Source organism: Atractosteus spatula, chromosome 8 (assembly GCF_055471065.1).
Source record: "Atractosteus spatula isolate fAtrSpa1 chromosome 8, fAtrSpa1.hap1, whole genome shotgun sequence".
NCBI classification, from domain to species: Eukaryota; Metazoa; Chordata; class Actinopteri; order Semionotiformes; family Lepisosteidae; genus Atractosteus; species Atractosteus spatula.
The window spans coordinates 8,850,797-8,865,111 of NC_142713.1; the positions used below are offsets into that span (position 1 = coordinate 8,850,797).

General features: G+C 40.6%; 1 protein-coding gene across 2 annotated transcripts in view; it reads left to right on the forward strand.

Moving 5' to 3' along the window:
* LOC148829164 (ELKS/Rab6-interacting/CAST family member 1-like) overlaps nt 1–14,315 on the forward strand; it is a 348,267-nt gene that overhangs the window by 85,888 nt on the left and 248,064 nt on the right. The window contains exons 4-8 of one of the 2 annotated variants that reach the window (XM_088923624.1): nt 4,952–5,026; nt 5,890–6,045; nt 7,122–7,214; nt 10,109–10,276; nt 13,866–14,033. In XM_088923624.1, coding sequence (XP_088779750.1) covers nt 4,952–5,026; nt 5,890–6,045; nt 7,122–7,214; nt 10,109–10,276; nt 13,866–14,033 — 660 coding nt within the window. The remainder of the gene's footprint in view (nt 1–4,951; nt 5,027–5,889; nt 6,046–7,121; nt 7,215–10,108; nt 10,277–13,865; nt 14,034–14,315) is intronic. The other variant, XM_088923625.1, reaches the window with a different exon arrangement.

Consider the following 14,315-nt stretch of genomic DNA (forward strand, 5'->3'; position numbering starts at 1 on the left):
TGTGCATTTCAAATTGTCTTTTAGTCTGAGATTTATAGACAATATCCAAACTTTGATCTATTAAGCACCAAATAATTTCTACATATACTGGTGGCTCCACCTGAGGTGTGATGTTATCTTAAAATTTGTAATGTGATCAAAGACTCAGTGTACATTCAATAAATTAAAATTTGATGTTTAAGATAAAAAATATATTTTTTAAGTTTCAGTTTATAAGGCTCATATAATAATTTATAATGATTAATATATATATATATGATTGCTACTGAGTTTATATCCACAAAATTAATGTTTCATCAAATTTCTGCACTATGCAGTGCTGTTCCAAGAAGCTCTAAGTTTTGATCACAAGAAAGTAGTGTTTTTCAACATGAGTATATTGAGGTCAAGTGAAGGAATTTCTTTGATGAAATTGTGGCATCTGTGTTGCTTACATCAAATCAGCTGATGGTGGCCTGTGTTACAAGATCAGGCTGCTCTTCAAAAAACTCAGCCAGTTCTATAAGATAATGTTATTCATTGATTAAAATATGAGCCCATACTCTGAATGTAATGTTTTCGTACACTTTATTAGTGTTATGGGTTTAAGCTCAATAGGGTTGTCACCTGATCTCTCTTTCTATACCACAATGAACCATGTGTTGGAACCCAGATTCTGATACCAGAGACTGTCAGAGACCTAGTGTGGGTCTTGCAAAACCAGTTGTGGTGTCTCAGGGTGCAAATTCACACATCACAAGACCTTTTACTGGGGTTTCTGATTTAGAGGCATCCAGTCATAATTCCACAGATGGGATATTCACACCACTGACTCCTCGGCCAAGCACAGACATACTGAACATCTGAACTTGCTGTTCCTCAGGCATTGAGTGAGATTACTGCTGCAGTAACACATAATCAGCTGGGTAAAACTAACCAGTCTCATGATGGTCTTCTGTCCCATCCCTGGAAAAAATGACGAGGCATGAACATGTCAGCTGTGGGCATCTCATGTCCCTTTCGGATATTTGAAAAAAATTGAGAAAGGGATCTTCCGATTTTTTGATTCAAGAACTCATTTAAATGGAATAGCAACACATTTACCGTAGTGTCAACAAATATTAAGCAGGGTGTGAGGCAGGACAGCTGAAGAAATGGATGCAATTACACATGCCGTGCCACTAGATGCCACTATTCAACCTTTACATGACCTGTAAATATCCACAGTGCTGAATCATTTGGCATTTTTTAATGAATTTGTGAAGTGTGTAGAAATACATACTTTCACATGGGTGTGATTAAACATTGTTTTGGTAGAAAAAGGGTAAGCACGTTAATAATAAAGTGCTGAGTGCTGATTCTTTTTGTTGTTTTTAGACTGAAAAGGGAGAAAATCCAACAGCTGGGGCTTGATTTGTTTTTGTCACTGTTATCATTTGACACAGTAGTGGCACAGGAGTGGGAAGCAGCATCAATGAATATACTGGTAGTTAATTCCTAGCTATCCGCTGCAGAATTTGTTTTCTGTGCTATCCTGAGAAAACATCGGGAAACCCTCCCATTGTAATTTCTCATTGTTTTAGAAAATAAAGCTTTAAACAAGGGGTCCTGTGTTAGTGGATTCTCAGCGTGCGCCTGTCACAGCAGAGCATCACAGGTGAGTGTACCAGGCTGGAGCAAGACATCGTGACTGACACGGACATTAGTGACTCATGACAAAGACACACTTTGGAACAGGTGGTTTATGGGAAGTGTAGTTCTCATAGGCAGTGCAGCATCTCTGAGCTACATTAGCCAGTTTCCACAATTTGTTAATCTGTGAGTTTGGACAGACAGCATATACTGTATTAACAACTACGATAGCTGTCGGGATGCGTAAGGACAGGTATAGACCATTGTGAGATTTTGTGTGCAGACCTTGGGGCCACCTTTGTTGGATAAGGGTCTGTCATACAAATGCATGAACAAAGCAGGTGACAAAGTCAAGTGCTGCTGTATGATCATTGCATTGAAGAGAAGTGTTGGTGATATTCTTCATGTAAAGATAGTTACAGTACATAGTAATTTTGTTACTATCAGTTATGGGCGTTAGAATGGACCAGTACAGAGACAATGAATGTGTTGAATGCTGAGAATTGGGGAAAAGCAAACATTGCTTGTAAGTGGAGTGTCTGTGGCACATTACTCTCAGGGAAGAAAAATAGCGTTGCAGTGATTTATCATCTAGACATTCAGAAATAATTAGGAAACCAATTATTGTAATGCAGATGATTGTAGAAAAACATTCCAGGAAGATCCTGTTGAAGTTGCTCAATGTATTGGTCAGAACACATTGCGAATAATGCTGTTTGTAGTTTCTGGCTCAGTGCCATTGAAGTGACACAGAGCTCTTAAAGAATGTAAAGAGAATGGCATATTCCCATGCTATAAGAAATGAGTTATTATCCAAGCCCAAAACATTGATTTTAAAAGATGGAGGCCTGGTAGATCTTGAAAATAATTTGTAAGATTAATTCCAGCAGTTATGTCTAAATTAATTCTGATTACCTAATGTGGAAAATGTGCAGAATGAGGATAAATAACTCAGAAGTCAGCATAGCATAAGTATATGTTGATATTTGATATATGATGAAGAGGAAAGCTTTTACACAAAGTGGCTGATAGGTGAAAACTGTCAGCTAACACTCTGCTCCTGAATGTGTTTTCCTGTGTACGGTACTCATGGTTTGTATTGCGTGAACTGTAATCCACATCGTTATTTTTAAGGACATCCTTATGCTTGGTCTGTTTATTTTTGTTGCCAAAATTGCACAACAGGCTGCATGAGACAGAGTCAGATTGGAGGAGCGCTTGAAGGTTTTTCACAGGCTGAGGGACACATGACTGGGTTTCTGAGACAAAAACGTCTTCCTCGCAGGCAGGTGGCGAGGTCTCTTGAATGGCTTTTTAAATTATTATTCCTGTCTTGCTGGGATAGTAAGCTGGTGCTAAAAAGTAAGACTTTCAAGATACACTGGCAGTGAGGCATTACACTGTTGGTGTTTAATACCATAAGAAGCTGAATAAAGAAGCTCACACCTAAAGAAGGCTCCACGGCCGAAATGTTGTTTTCTTTCTTTTTTTCAGCATGGAATAAACCTATTACTTGTTCCTTTGCAGCCTACGCATGCTGACGCAGCTAGCCACCTGAGTTAAAAGAAGATGCAAATGGTTTAAAATGCAGGGATCTTGGCACAGAATACAGGCAAACTGTGCAGCTGTAGATGTTTATTTCTACAAGGTTAGACAAGGTCTCAGTTGCCTCCTATTCCTGCTGCTCGTGCTTGTCGGACTGCTGTGCCTCCCAGCTGGTGAAGGCCTTTGTGCCCCCTGTTGCTGCTCCTGGAGCTCTGGTCACTCTGCAGGAGGCACTTCTGCCCCTCCCTGCTGCAGCGTTGCCCATGGTGATGGGCACACAGGCAGAGGTGTCCCTCAGAACCTTCACTGTGGCGTGGTATATCTAAATCTCAGGAAGACACATCAGAAAAAAAAAACTGATTTTTTTATATATATATATGTTTTTATATCAAATTTATTGTTAAATTTATTATATGCAGGTGGGTAAAATGGTGACATCAGCTTCATTTTTATGTTGTAAATCAAGGCCAGTCGAAGCACCTCAAGAAGAGTCAGTTACAGGTGTTCTTGTCAGATCTTCCAGGACTTCTCTAATCCCTGAGAACACGTCAGATTACGACTGTAGAACAACTCTCAACAGAAACAACTCTCAATCAGCAAAGCACCTTGTCATTCTCTCAGGATAAACACATTTTATACCTACTATAGCCCCTTGGGCTGTGGCGGTAGGGTTGTCTTGAAGTTTTAATTTACTTTAGCTGATGTGTGCTGAACGTTTTGGCGCACTATGGCTGCCGTCGCATCATCCAGGTGGGGCTGTACATTGGTGGTGGTGGAGGGGAGTCCCCATTACCTTTAAAGCGCTTTGAGTGGGTTGTCCAGAAAAAACAATTATTATTAATTACTTGTCATCACTGTGAAGTGATCTTGGAGGGCCATCCTGAATGTGCTCTTGCACATATACAACACCCCTGACAATGGCTGACCCACTCCCGAGTTGCAGACAAGCAATATAAGAATGATGGGGATTTAGCTATAACGAGCAAATTAAACTTCTGTCATTTTTCGCACCACTGTGTACATTTGACGGTGTGTCTTAATATCAATTGTTTTACATTTATGCTGTTAAAGATCATACTCCATGTTTTGATTTGTTTGTACTCTTATGATAATAGATTAGTCTGTGCTCTTATGCATTTTTACTCTTTGATGTGATAAAATCCTAGTAGTAATTACAGCTTAATGCTTCTAAACATTAAGAGCAATTTTTTACCTCAGTAGAAGAGACAAATACTTGATAATAGATCGGAATAGATAGACAAGGAGCGTCTCCTTTTGAAAAGTGCCCAAAGGCAGTATTATTTTCTGTTACTTTAGTTGCTGTTTAGTTTATTTTCTCTCAGGAAAACCATAAAACCATAAACCAAAAAAAAAAAAAGAGAAAGTTACATGCAAGATAAAGATGGGATTTTTTCGAATGGACAGTTTTGGAGAAAGTTAAGTGTCGCCTCAAGGTGATAGTCAGAACTGCATACTGCTCTGTGATTCAAGTTACACGCTTAAGTGCAACATTGTAAGCAATGCTGTTAATTAATTAAATTTTAATGATAGTTCAGTTTTAATATCTTCTAGTCAAATGCCTTTTAATACCTTTTGAGCATTTTATTTTTATTGTAGAATGCTGGGTGAGGTATGGCCATAAAAGATCAGCCACTTTCAAAAGTGGCTTAAAGACACAATTGAAATGATTGTTTTCTAATGTGATATGTTTCTGAGCCACACTCTTTGCTGCTTCAGTTTGCAAGTGCTGCTTCTGTCCCGGTACTGATGGACTTCGCTGTTTTTCTCCACACAGGAGCTTCACCGACGGTTTGAAGGTGCCCCTGAATCCGCCAAGACAAAGGCTCTGCAGACCGTCATTGAGATGAAGGTGAGTCTGCATGCAAGTGGGCAGCCCAGCAGAAGGGTTTAACATGTTGCTGTACAGTACAGTATATCTCACACACACATTGATCACCAGGGGAAAAAAAGACTTCATTCACTCCAACTACTCACTTACGGGTCTTTATAAAATATAAATATACGGGTCTGTTTCAAATATAACATTTCCCTCAAAGTGTGAAATATCATCCAAAATATGTTTTTCCATTTACTTACTAAAAATACCAGGAGACCGGTGGGATCCTGGTAATCTGAGTTTTCTCCTTGCTTGTTTGCTTCCTAATTGGATTTTCAGTATAGGCTGTTCCTTAAATGAGAACAAACTGGCAAATATGCTGCTGGCTTTCATTGGTCTTTTGTTACACTATCTTCACAGTGTTAAGCCCTAAAATTTCTCACATGCAATCCAACAACCCATAGACAGATTTTATTGTCCTCACAGATTTTCAATTAGGCAGCTTCTGTAAGTTAGGACAGGTTGTACCACAGCTCTAATTAGAACCTCTCTGGGTTGGCACTGAACTATCGCCAAGTGTTGACAATTTTCTTTCTCCCTCTCCCATATGAAATCAGAGATATTCTTCTGATTCAGGCCGCTTAATAAGATGTTGGATTACACATTATGGTTTGTGTAGGTCCTTAATCATTTTAGTGGATTGCCTGACTGTGCTGAAGGTCTGCCTACTGAGGGAAAGAGGTAGTGACCTATATTTGAAGGTGTTTAATGTGTGGGGTACTAGGAATTGAGCTTTCAGCTAGAGTCTCGAAAGGAGTCCCGAGGTTTATCAGACTGGACCCATAGAGCGAGAGCAGTGTTGACATCTGAGTCCTCTCTCCGTGTATCTGTCCCAGGACTCTAAGATCAACTCCTTGGAACGTGGCCTGCGGGACCTGGAGGAGGAGGTTCAGATGCTGAAGTCAAATGGCGCCCTGAGCACTGAGGAGCGGGAGGAGGAGATGAAGCAGATGGAGGTGTACCGCAGCCATTCCAAGTTCATGAAGAATAAGGTAATGGCGCACTGAATGTGAATCATGGTTCTGGAACAACTGTGCAGAGTAGGCATTCAGTTCATCAATACTGCCATGTTAAGATACCTCTGAGTAATAAGTACTCTAATTCAAACCACTAAGTGAACTGAATGGCTTCCCTTTTCGTCTGTCACATTCTCCACTCTCACACTGTCAGAATCCAGTTCCTACTTTTTGTGTTTTTTAGGAATTCTGTTTCCTTCTAAACTAGCCTGCTCCTCTCACCCTGTTTCTTTCATGAGAAGCTCTTTTGATAAAGTTCATAAGGTGTCAGCACTGTGCTCTGAATTGTTTGTGCATGTGATGTTCAAGTTCCTGACTCCTGTTCCATTTTTATTTTCAAGTTTTTCTTTTTATCCTTGGGAAACAACTGCAGCATTGTTTGACGCCCGGTGGATGTTTGCTGGATTGGAAATTTCCACTCATATAGCCACCTACGTTGTTGCATTTTTTTTTCCTTTAAAATAATCTTCCTTGTTATTGTACAGTTTGGTTGTACACATTTTAAAAACTTGGGTTATATGTTGTTTCAGATTCTTATAGCTCTATCTTACCAGAACACATCATTTAATTAATCATTAAATGTTGTTAATGTAATGCAGAAATCAAACGTTTGTTTTGCTTGTTTGATGCCTGTAGAAGTGTGCCATGCCATCTGAAGAATTATTAATTCATTTTTAATTCTTATTTGGCTGATGTTTTTTAATCCAAAGCCACTTACTTCTTTGCCCGTTTTTACAGCCGAACGTTTTACTGGAGCAATCTAAGTGGCATTGTTCTCAAGTACAGCCAGTACTCCTGGGACTAGGAGCACCTGGATTCGAACCCACAGCCTTCCAGTTATGACTCCAGAGCCCTAACCGCTGCTCTGCACCTGACCTGAAGTCCCACGCCAATTAAAAAATGAAGTCACCTTTAGCTGTTTCTGGCAACTGAGTGCTAGAGCTGCTTGCTTGGGTGGCTCAGTGCCTGCTTGGTGGATAAGGGCTGGCTTGCCAGGGCCCTTGCTGCTGCCCTGGTTCTTGTTGCAGTAATAGTGACCCCTGTCCTGGCAGGTAGAGCAGCTGAAGGAGGAGCTAAATCAGAAAGAGGCCCTGGGGGAGGAACTGAGAAAGCGGGCGGCTGACCTGCAGCTCGAGCTCTCTGCAGTAAGACGTCCTGTGTATGCGGTGCATCATGGGAGAGAGAACAAGTGCCAGCTCTCTTGCTTTTTGTTAATGGAAAGAAAGAGCTCTGCCTTCTTACTGAGGAATGATGTACAACTCTGAGGTGCATTCCATTCCTTGCATCTATCGGTGTACAAAAAATACAATTCTCCTAATTACTCAGTGTACCACGGTGAAAAACGCAAACTCCTGGGAGTGCAGTTGCCAAATTTAAGCCTCGTCTGGGTCTCTTTCCAGGCCTGTGGGCTTGGCACGGAACAACACTGGGACCGGCAATGTTCCAGTTATTTAGGTCACTAGACACAGTGTACTTGTTCTCGTCTGGTTTAGCTTTTCATTATGAAACAAGAGAAATAGTTGCTTTCCTGAAACGAGGCTAAAAATATCTGTTTACTCAAGACCTTGCATGGTACATGGAAATAAGAGTCTGACCAAGCATCGTGATATTTAAAAATACAGCACTAGTCAAAAGAAATGAGCGAACAATAAAAAACAAAGACATTTTACGCCTGCTTATCTGTGTATGCTTATCAGTGCAGTTTGTGAATTTACATGCAGTCTAGTTTATTGCTTGATGAGGTTGCTCATCTGGGCAGATGCCTCCCAGGCTAGGAAAGCAGAGCTCTCCCTTGCATAAGTTAAGTGAAGCTGGCATTCTTCTCATGGTAGATTTCTTAGCACTTTCTCTGTTCCTTTATCTCTCCCTTTCTCTCACGCTGATAGAGCTGTACTGTAAATACTAATGATCACTTGGCTTTTTAGCTGCTTCTTGCTGTGGTATCACAGCTTTTCATCGGGTGAGACTGTAGATTCACAGTAGATGTCTCCTAATGTGTGTGTCCTGCATGTAATAAATTATTAATTTGGGGCTATATTTCTAGACATTTGCCTCAGCAGTGTCACTGTTTAATTGCTGTGTTTTAGCACAGTTTTAAAATATATTAGCAGAGATTTGGAAATCATATTCTTGATTTTTTTTTAAAAACCCCACTCAAACATGAATGAATATGGCCTAATCAAGTTTGTTTGGTTTTTGCGTCTCTGTATTTTTGTCTTTTATTTTCAGCTTTTTCTAGGTTTATTTACATTTTTCCAGAACTGGGAGGCCTGTACTAACAGACTTCACAGAACTGACTTTTTTGGGAGTGGGTCTTAAATCCAGTCCATTGTGCTGTACTGTTTTTAATGACAGTTGTATCATATGCTCAGCCATATTCATTTCAGTTCTGGGTCAGGTTAACTTTTAAAAATTGATGTGCATGAGGTTGAAGTTATTATATTTTAAATGTTTAGCAATATTTCTCTCATTGTAGACCAAGCTAAAGTCATATTCTTTATCATATACAATTCTGCTCATACTACATACTATAATCCTATTTAAAAGTATTTTCATATACAGTAAGGCATCCTGTTTACAGCAGAAGAGGTGGATACTACAGATGACATTTCATCAATACTGTGCATTTAGAATTGGATTATTTAATCAGTGGAATAGTATTTCATTCCATGCATCCGGACTGAACATGAAGATACAGATTTAAAAGAGTCCCCTATATGTCATAGGTTTCCATATCAGCATGAGGCACCTCCCATTTCTGATGAAGTTTTCTTTTAAATCCCTTCATGTTTTTGCTTGAGATGTACCAAATAGCCTCTTAATTTTACATTTAAGATCTAGATGATTCTCATTTCTTACCCAGAACCAATCTTCAAATTTTCAAAGTTTAGGTAATGAATAATGAGGCTTCCAGTAGTACAATAATGTTGTAATGGTGACAATTTCTTTGCCAGGTCACATACCAGGCACACTATCAATTTTAATTAATAGGGAAATAAGAAAAAAATCACATTTGTTTGTCCACATTTGAATGTCACCACAAATTTAGGAGTAAAATGATTTTGATCTTCTGATTCTCTTTTCAACACCAGTTACACCCCTGCTCCTTCACTATCTTAACTGTTTTGTTTATTGATCAGTATGTGCCCCTTCAAAGCCATGTCCCAGGTTTTGCTTCATGTGACAGTACCAAAAATCTCTGTAGCCTGGAGATATAAAAACAGTGGAGGAAGTCTGGAAGTAATATTGAATCACAACAGCCCCCTGTATTCCAAGTAATGTTTACCTGCGATTCAACTTGCAAGTCTTCCCAAAGAGACACACTCTAGCATCGTTACATTTCCCCGGGTGACTTTAAATCTTTGATCAATATTCATGTCACAGTTTAGCACAATATAACTGGAATTATGTCTGTATTTTTTTATTCCAAAATATCTGTATAAGAAACACATTGTTGAGGAACTGCTACTGTATGTATATCTAGAAAAACATTCTGTTTTCACGTCAAGCTATGTTTGCTGGTTCTTACGTGACTGCACCTCACAGATGAGTGAACCAAACCTTTGGAGTTTCCAAGAGACAATGGTTTTAAGAAGTCAAGAACTAAGTAATGTATATTTTTTTATTTTTGAAGTGTTTTAGATCTGTAACATGGTTAGAGATTTCTAAAGCCTCATGCCCACACTGGATAACTGTTTGAGAAGGGTTTCTGAAAAGTGGCTAGAAAGGTCAGGGATGCTCTCTTGAAAGTGAGTAAGACATCTGCAATTTTGGTAGGGAGTTCAAATAGAGAAACTAATACCAGGCCAGTATACTCTTGATCTTCTCTGGTGCCTCTGCCCTCTGGGACAGTTTTCGAAGATGTTACAAACTTTATCAGTACAGCTGTCAGTATAGCTCAGACTTTTCCTGGTACGATCTGGCCTTGGAGACACAAAGAGGGCCGGGTGAGGCAAAGGGATGAATCCTATCGGGGTGCTGGTGTGGGTAGCTGAGAAGTGAACGGGTGTTGATGGGGCTCCGTCTTCACCCACTGCAGATCGACCAGGTGAAGCAGGAGTTGTCGCGGAAGGACACGGAGCTGCTGGGTCTGCAGACAAAGTTGGAGACGCTGACCAACCAGTTCTCTGACAGCAAGCAGCACATTGAGGTGCTGAAGGAGTCTCTTACTGCCAAGGAGCAGAGGGCTGCCATCTTGCAAACTGAGGTACGTCCAGACTTCTTATTGGCACTGTGCTGCTTCTAACTTCTTGTTTATTAACGCACCCACTTTTCGAAAAGTGTGGGTGTTAGGCACAGTGTCCTGGCTAAAGTCAACTCTGGGCTTGTACAACCTGGCCTGCCAAAAGTCACCCCTTATTTCAATTGGTGCTCATTGTATAACCTGATCTGGGGTGTATAGGTGCTGCTGGTGTATAATACTTGTCTTATGTCACCAGGCTGTGATGATTGAAGTGGCTCCCTCCCTAGGGATAACGCACTTTGGTATTCTTTGGAAAGCTCTTTATCAAAGCAAGGATTTGCATTTTCCTTGCGCTGACTGTGCAACAGTGCACTTCTGACTGAGTGGTTTCTGTGTGAATGATTAGGTTTTGCAATTCATTTAAAAGGGCAGCACACACCAGATGTAGAAATTCTATTAAGGCCAAAGGTTCTGCTACTCTCATTTAGGTATGAAAGACACAAACAAGTATATATAGAAAAGAACAAGTTAAAGGTTGATTCCAGGCTGAAAAGAAGAAAGGAAACAAAACGTTTTCGCTGTGGAGCCCTCACACTCGAAGAAGGCTCCACAGCCGAAACGTTTTGTTTCCTTTCTTCTCTTTTCAGCCTGGAGTAAACCTTTAACTTGTTCCTTTGCAGCCTACTCGTGCTGACACAACTAGTACATTTGATTGTATGCTGCAATATTCTGCTATTTATATTGTCTTTCTTGTATCTGTAGTCCACCAGGTGGAGATGTTGTATTACCAAGTGTGTAATACGATTTTCTCATTTTCAGTATTTTTTTTGCGTTTTTATGTTCATTTTGGCTTCAAAATGCAGAATTGAGTAATTGAAATGAAATGTTTATAATAAAGCACTTTATGCTTTTTTTTTTACAAATTCAGCAGCTCCATACTGTCTTTTATTGTTTTAAATATAGCAAAGCTGTTGTTTTTTTTTTTCCCAGAAACCTGTACTCTAGGGTTCCTTCAGATTTTATGAAAGCAAATTAAACTGTCAGAACAGCGCTGACAGTTTAATTTGCTTCCTGCCCCTGGCTTGACTGGGTTCTTTTTTATCAGCAGAAGAAATGGAGCAAACGTTATGCTATGCATTTCCATGGAGCTAGCTTTGCTGTTCATTGCATTTGAGAAGGGTTCTGCATTAATGGGACCCATGAACTCAAAGAGCTACTACATGTTGAGCTGCGTGGAGCAAATGAGGGGGAATTGTACACTCCTTTTGATTCACTTAGAGGAGCGTTGAGGAAAGCCTGCCCTCACAGGGACTCTGAGCTGTGAAAAGCTGACTCCTGGCCATGCATGTTGAGGAGCAGAGAGTTTCCCGGTGGCGACTGATTGATGCGGCTCTCCACTGAAGCGCCCTTGTTCTCTCATTGAGCATGGCGCAAGAGTGCAGAGTGCCCTGCCACTCAACAGGCCTTTGTGAAGGACTGAGCTCATCCTGGCCTCTCTGCTGTGTAGAGGCTGACAGGAGACAAGCTGAGCCCAGTGATAGCAAAGCACTTTTAAAACAGCAGAACACAAGACAGCTCTGCAATAGAAATGGGATATTCAGCCCACCAGAGACTGCAATTCTTTTCCTACTGACCCAGGCATGTGTTTTTAAATATTTCATTGTATTAGCTGCCAGTTAGTTCCATGCATTAGTAATTTTTTCCATGCTTTTTCTCAATTGTCAGGTAAGAAATTACATTTATCTGTACAGAACTTTTAACTCAAGTTAACCTTTTAAAAATCTAAAATCTGATTTCTCTTAAAACCTGTCCATTCAGTAGATTCAATCCGAGCACTTTAATTTAATTTTGACCGCCTTTTGTGAAGATGATCTGGGATTAGATAAATAGGGGTAGTGAAGTCCTCATCTGAGTTTTGAACTGCAAACACAGGTCTGCCAGTGAACATTTAGAGGCTGACTTAAAGTTGAAATGACTGTTTTCCCTACAGAGTTACCCACCCAAAGTGTTGACATTATTGGAGCTGTCAAGAAACAGCTGTTTTTTTGGATTAAGTTGTAAGTCACCGAATTACTGTGTTCATATGTTCTTATAAGACTTTTGCTGCACCTTTACAGGGTGACATGAAGTCTTCACAAATTGTTTTTTTGAAAGTGTAATCCAGTGTATGTTTTACCCAGTGGTGCAGTATTTTGATATATACATTAAGACCAGGTATGAAACCTTTTGAAGCAAACATTAAATATTAGGAATAAGGAAAAGACTGTTGTTGCTAGTGCTATGCAGAACAAGGGGCTAACATAATAGTGTTAATTCCCCCTAATAAAAACCTTGAGGAAAATGTGAATCAGCTGCCTAGTTGAAAAGGAAAACAATGAGATAATATTATGTGTGCTTTTGCTTTATGTTCATTACTTTCAATAAATATAATGTTAAGCAGACCTGAACGACTCCCATACAATAAAGATGTAATCGAAACGGCCTTGTCCAGAACTATTTCTGTTCATTGCACAGTCCCGGATACAGGCAAGTGCAGTCCTTCCTGTGAAATGCATGTGGTTCCCTTCCTGTGCTTCTTTCTGACTCACAGATTTCATGGGAGTTGCATCATTTGGGCCCAAATAAGTGCATCTGGATATGAGGCAAAGATGATTAACCAAGCAGCTATGTGGGACCTATAATCTTTCATTCATATTGAATTCAATATATTATTCTGCAAGAGCATATTACTTTTTGGTCATGACACCTGTGTGAATAAAACAGTTCTATAACTCTGCTTTGAGAATGCCTATCCCCCATTCTCCCATTGTTCTCTGGAGAGGTTTTCATCTAATTTGTGGAAAGACAGGATTTTACAGTACACTCCTACTAACACAGTTTGAAAAGCTGGGATCCTTCAGTTTTTGAATCCTTTGGGAGCTGTTGTGATAGTGCAGGCAGACATACATGGTGAGCAACACAGAGTCTAAGATAAGTCTGAATGTTTCTTTGAAAAATTACTGATAATCAAGATAATCAATGATTATAGCACAGATACCCCAAGCGCAAAGAGCGGTTCTAGGAGTAAACTCAGACCGAGAGTACAAAACATGGCCATATTCCAGCTAGTTAGTGCAGAAAGTATAGACGATCGCAGTCCTCTGGTTGCGACTGGGGTGCTTGAGTAACAGTGCAGATACAGAAGTGTCATCTTTCAAAGCTAGATAGTGTAAAACGCGGCTGGGGTAGAGGTCCGATATTTTTAGTGTGGCGCAGTTACCTGCTGTCTAGGGAGTGGCGTTGTTTGTGCTCGGTGTCCGTGAGTGCCGTGAGTCAGATTTCTCATGTCAGTGAGGATGTTGAGCAGGATAGTAGGGGGAATTTAGAAGGAGGACTCGCGCACTGAGACAGAGAAGTGACACCACCTCCCTCTGAAATCTAGACTGTGTAGAACTCTTCCACTGCAGAAGACTTGTCATTAGGCATGGTGGAGTTATCTAGGGAGGGCTGTCTAGAGAGAGCCCCCGAGTGACCGGAGTCGAATCCCAGCAGAAGCATGTAGATCTGCATGCCTTAGCCTTGTCCCTGGCAGCGTCTGCAAGCGATGTTGAGCTGTGCTCTGCGCTGTTGGCAGGTGGATGCCTTGCGGCTGCGTCTGGAGGAGAAGGAGACCATGCTGAACAAAAAGACCAAGCAGATCCAGGAGATGGCGGAGGAGAAGGGGACGCTCAACGGGGAGATCCACGACCTCAAGGACATGCTGGATGTCAAGGAGCGCAAAGTGAACGTCCTGCAGAAAAAGGTGGGCTGTCAAACTTGTGACACAACTGTGTGCGTGAGACGGGAAGAGGGGCAATGTGTTCTCCAGTCTGTGGTGGAGTTTCTGATTTCTTAGTACAAAGTTCCTATCTGTTCACACCCTGTAACGGTTGTCACAAGTTCTGATTGTACCAGAGGCCCTTCTTTGAAAGATCTGTCAACATTAGTAATTTTATTTAAGAATATAATGCTCTTACCCAAAGTGTTGTGGGAGTATGGAACCAGCTGCCCAGCCATGTTGTTGGAGCAGGTTGATCATAAATGA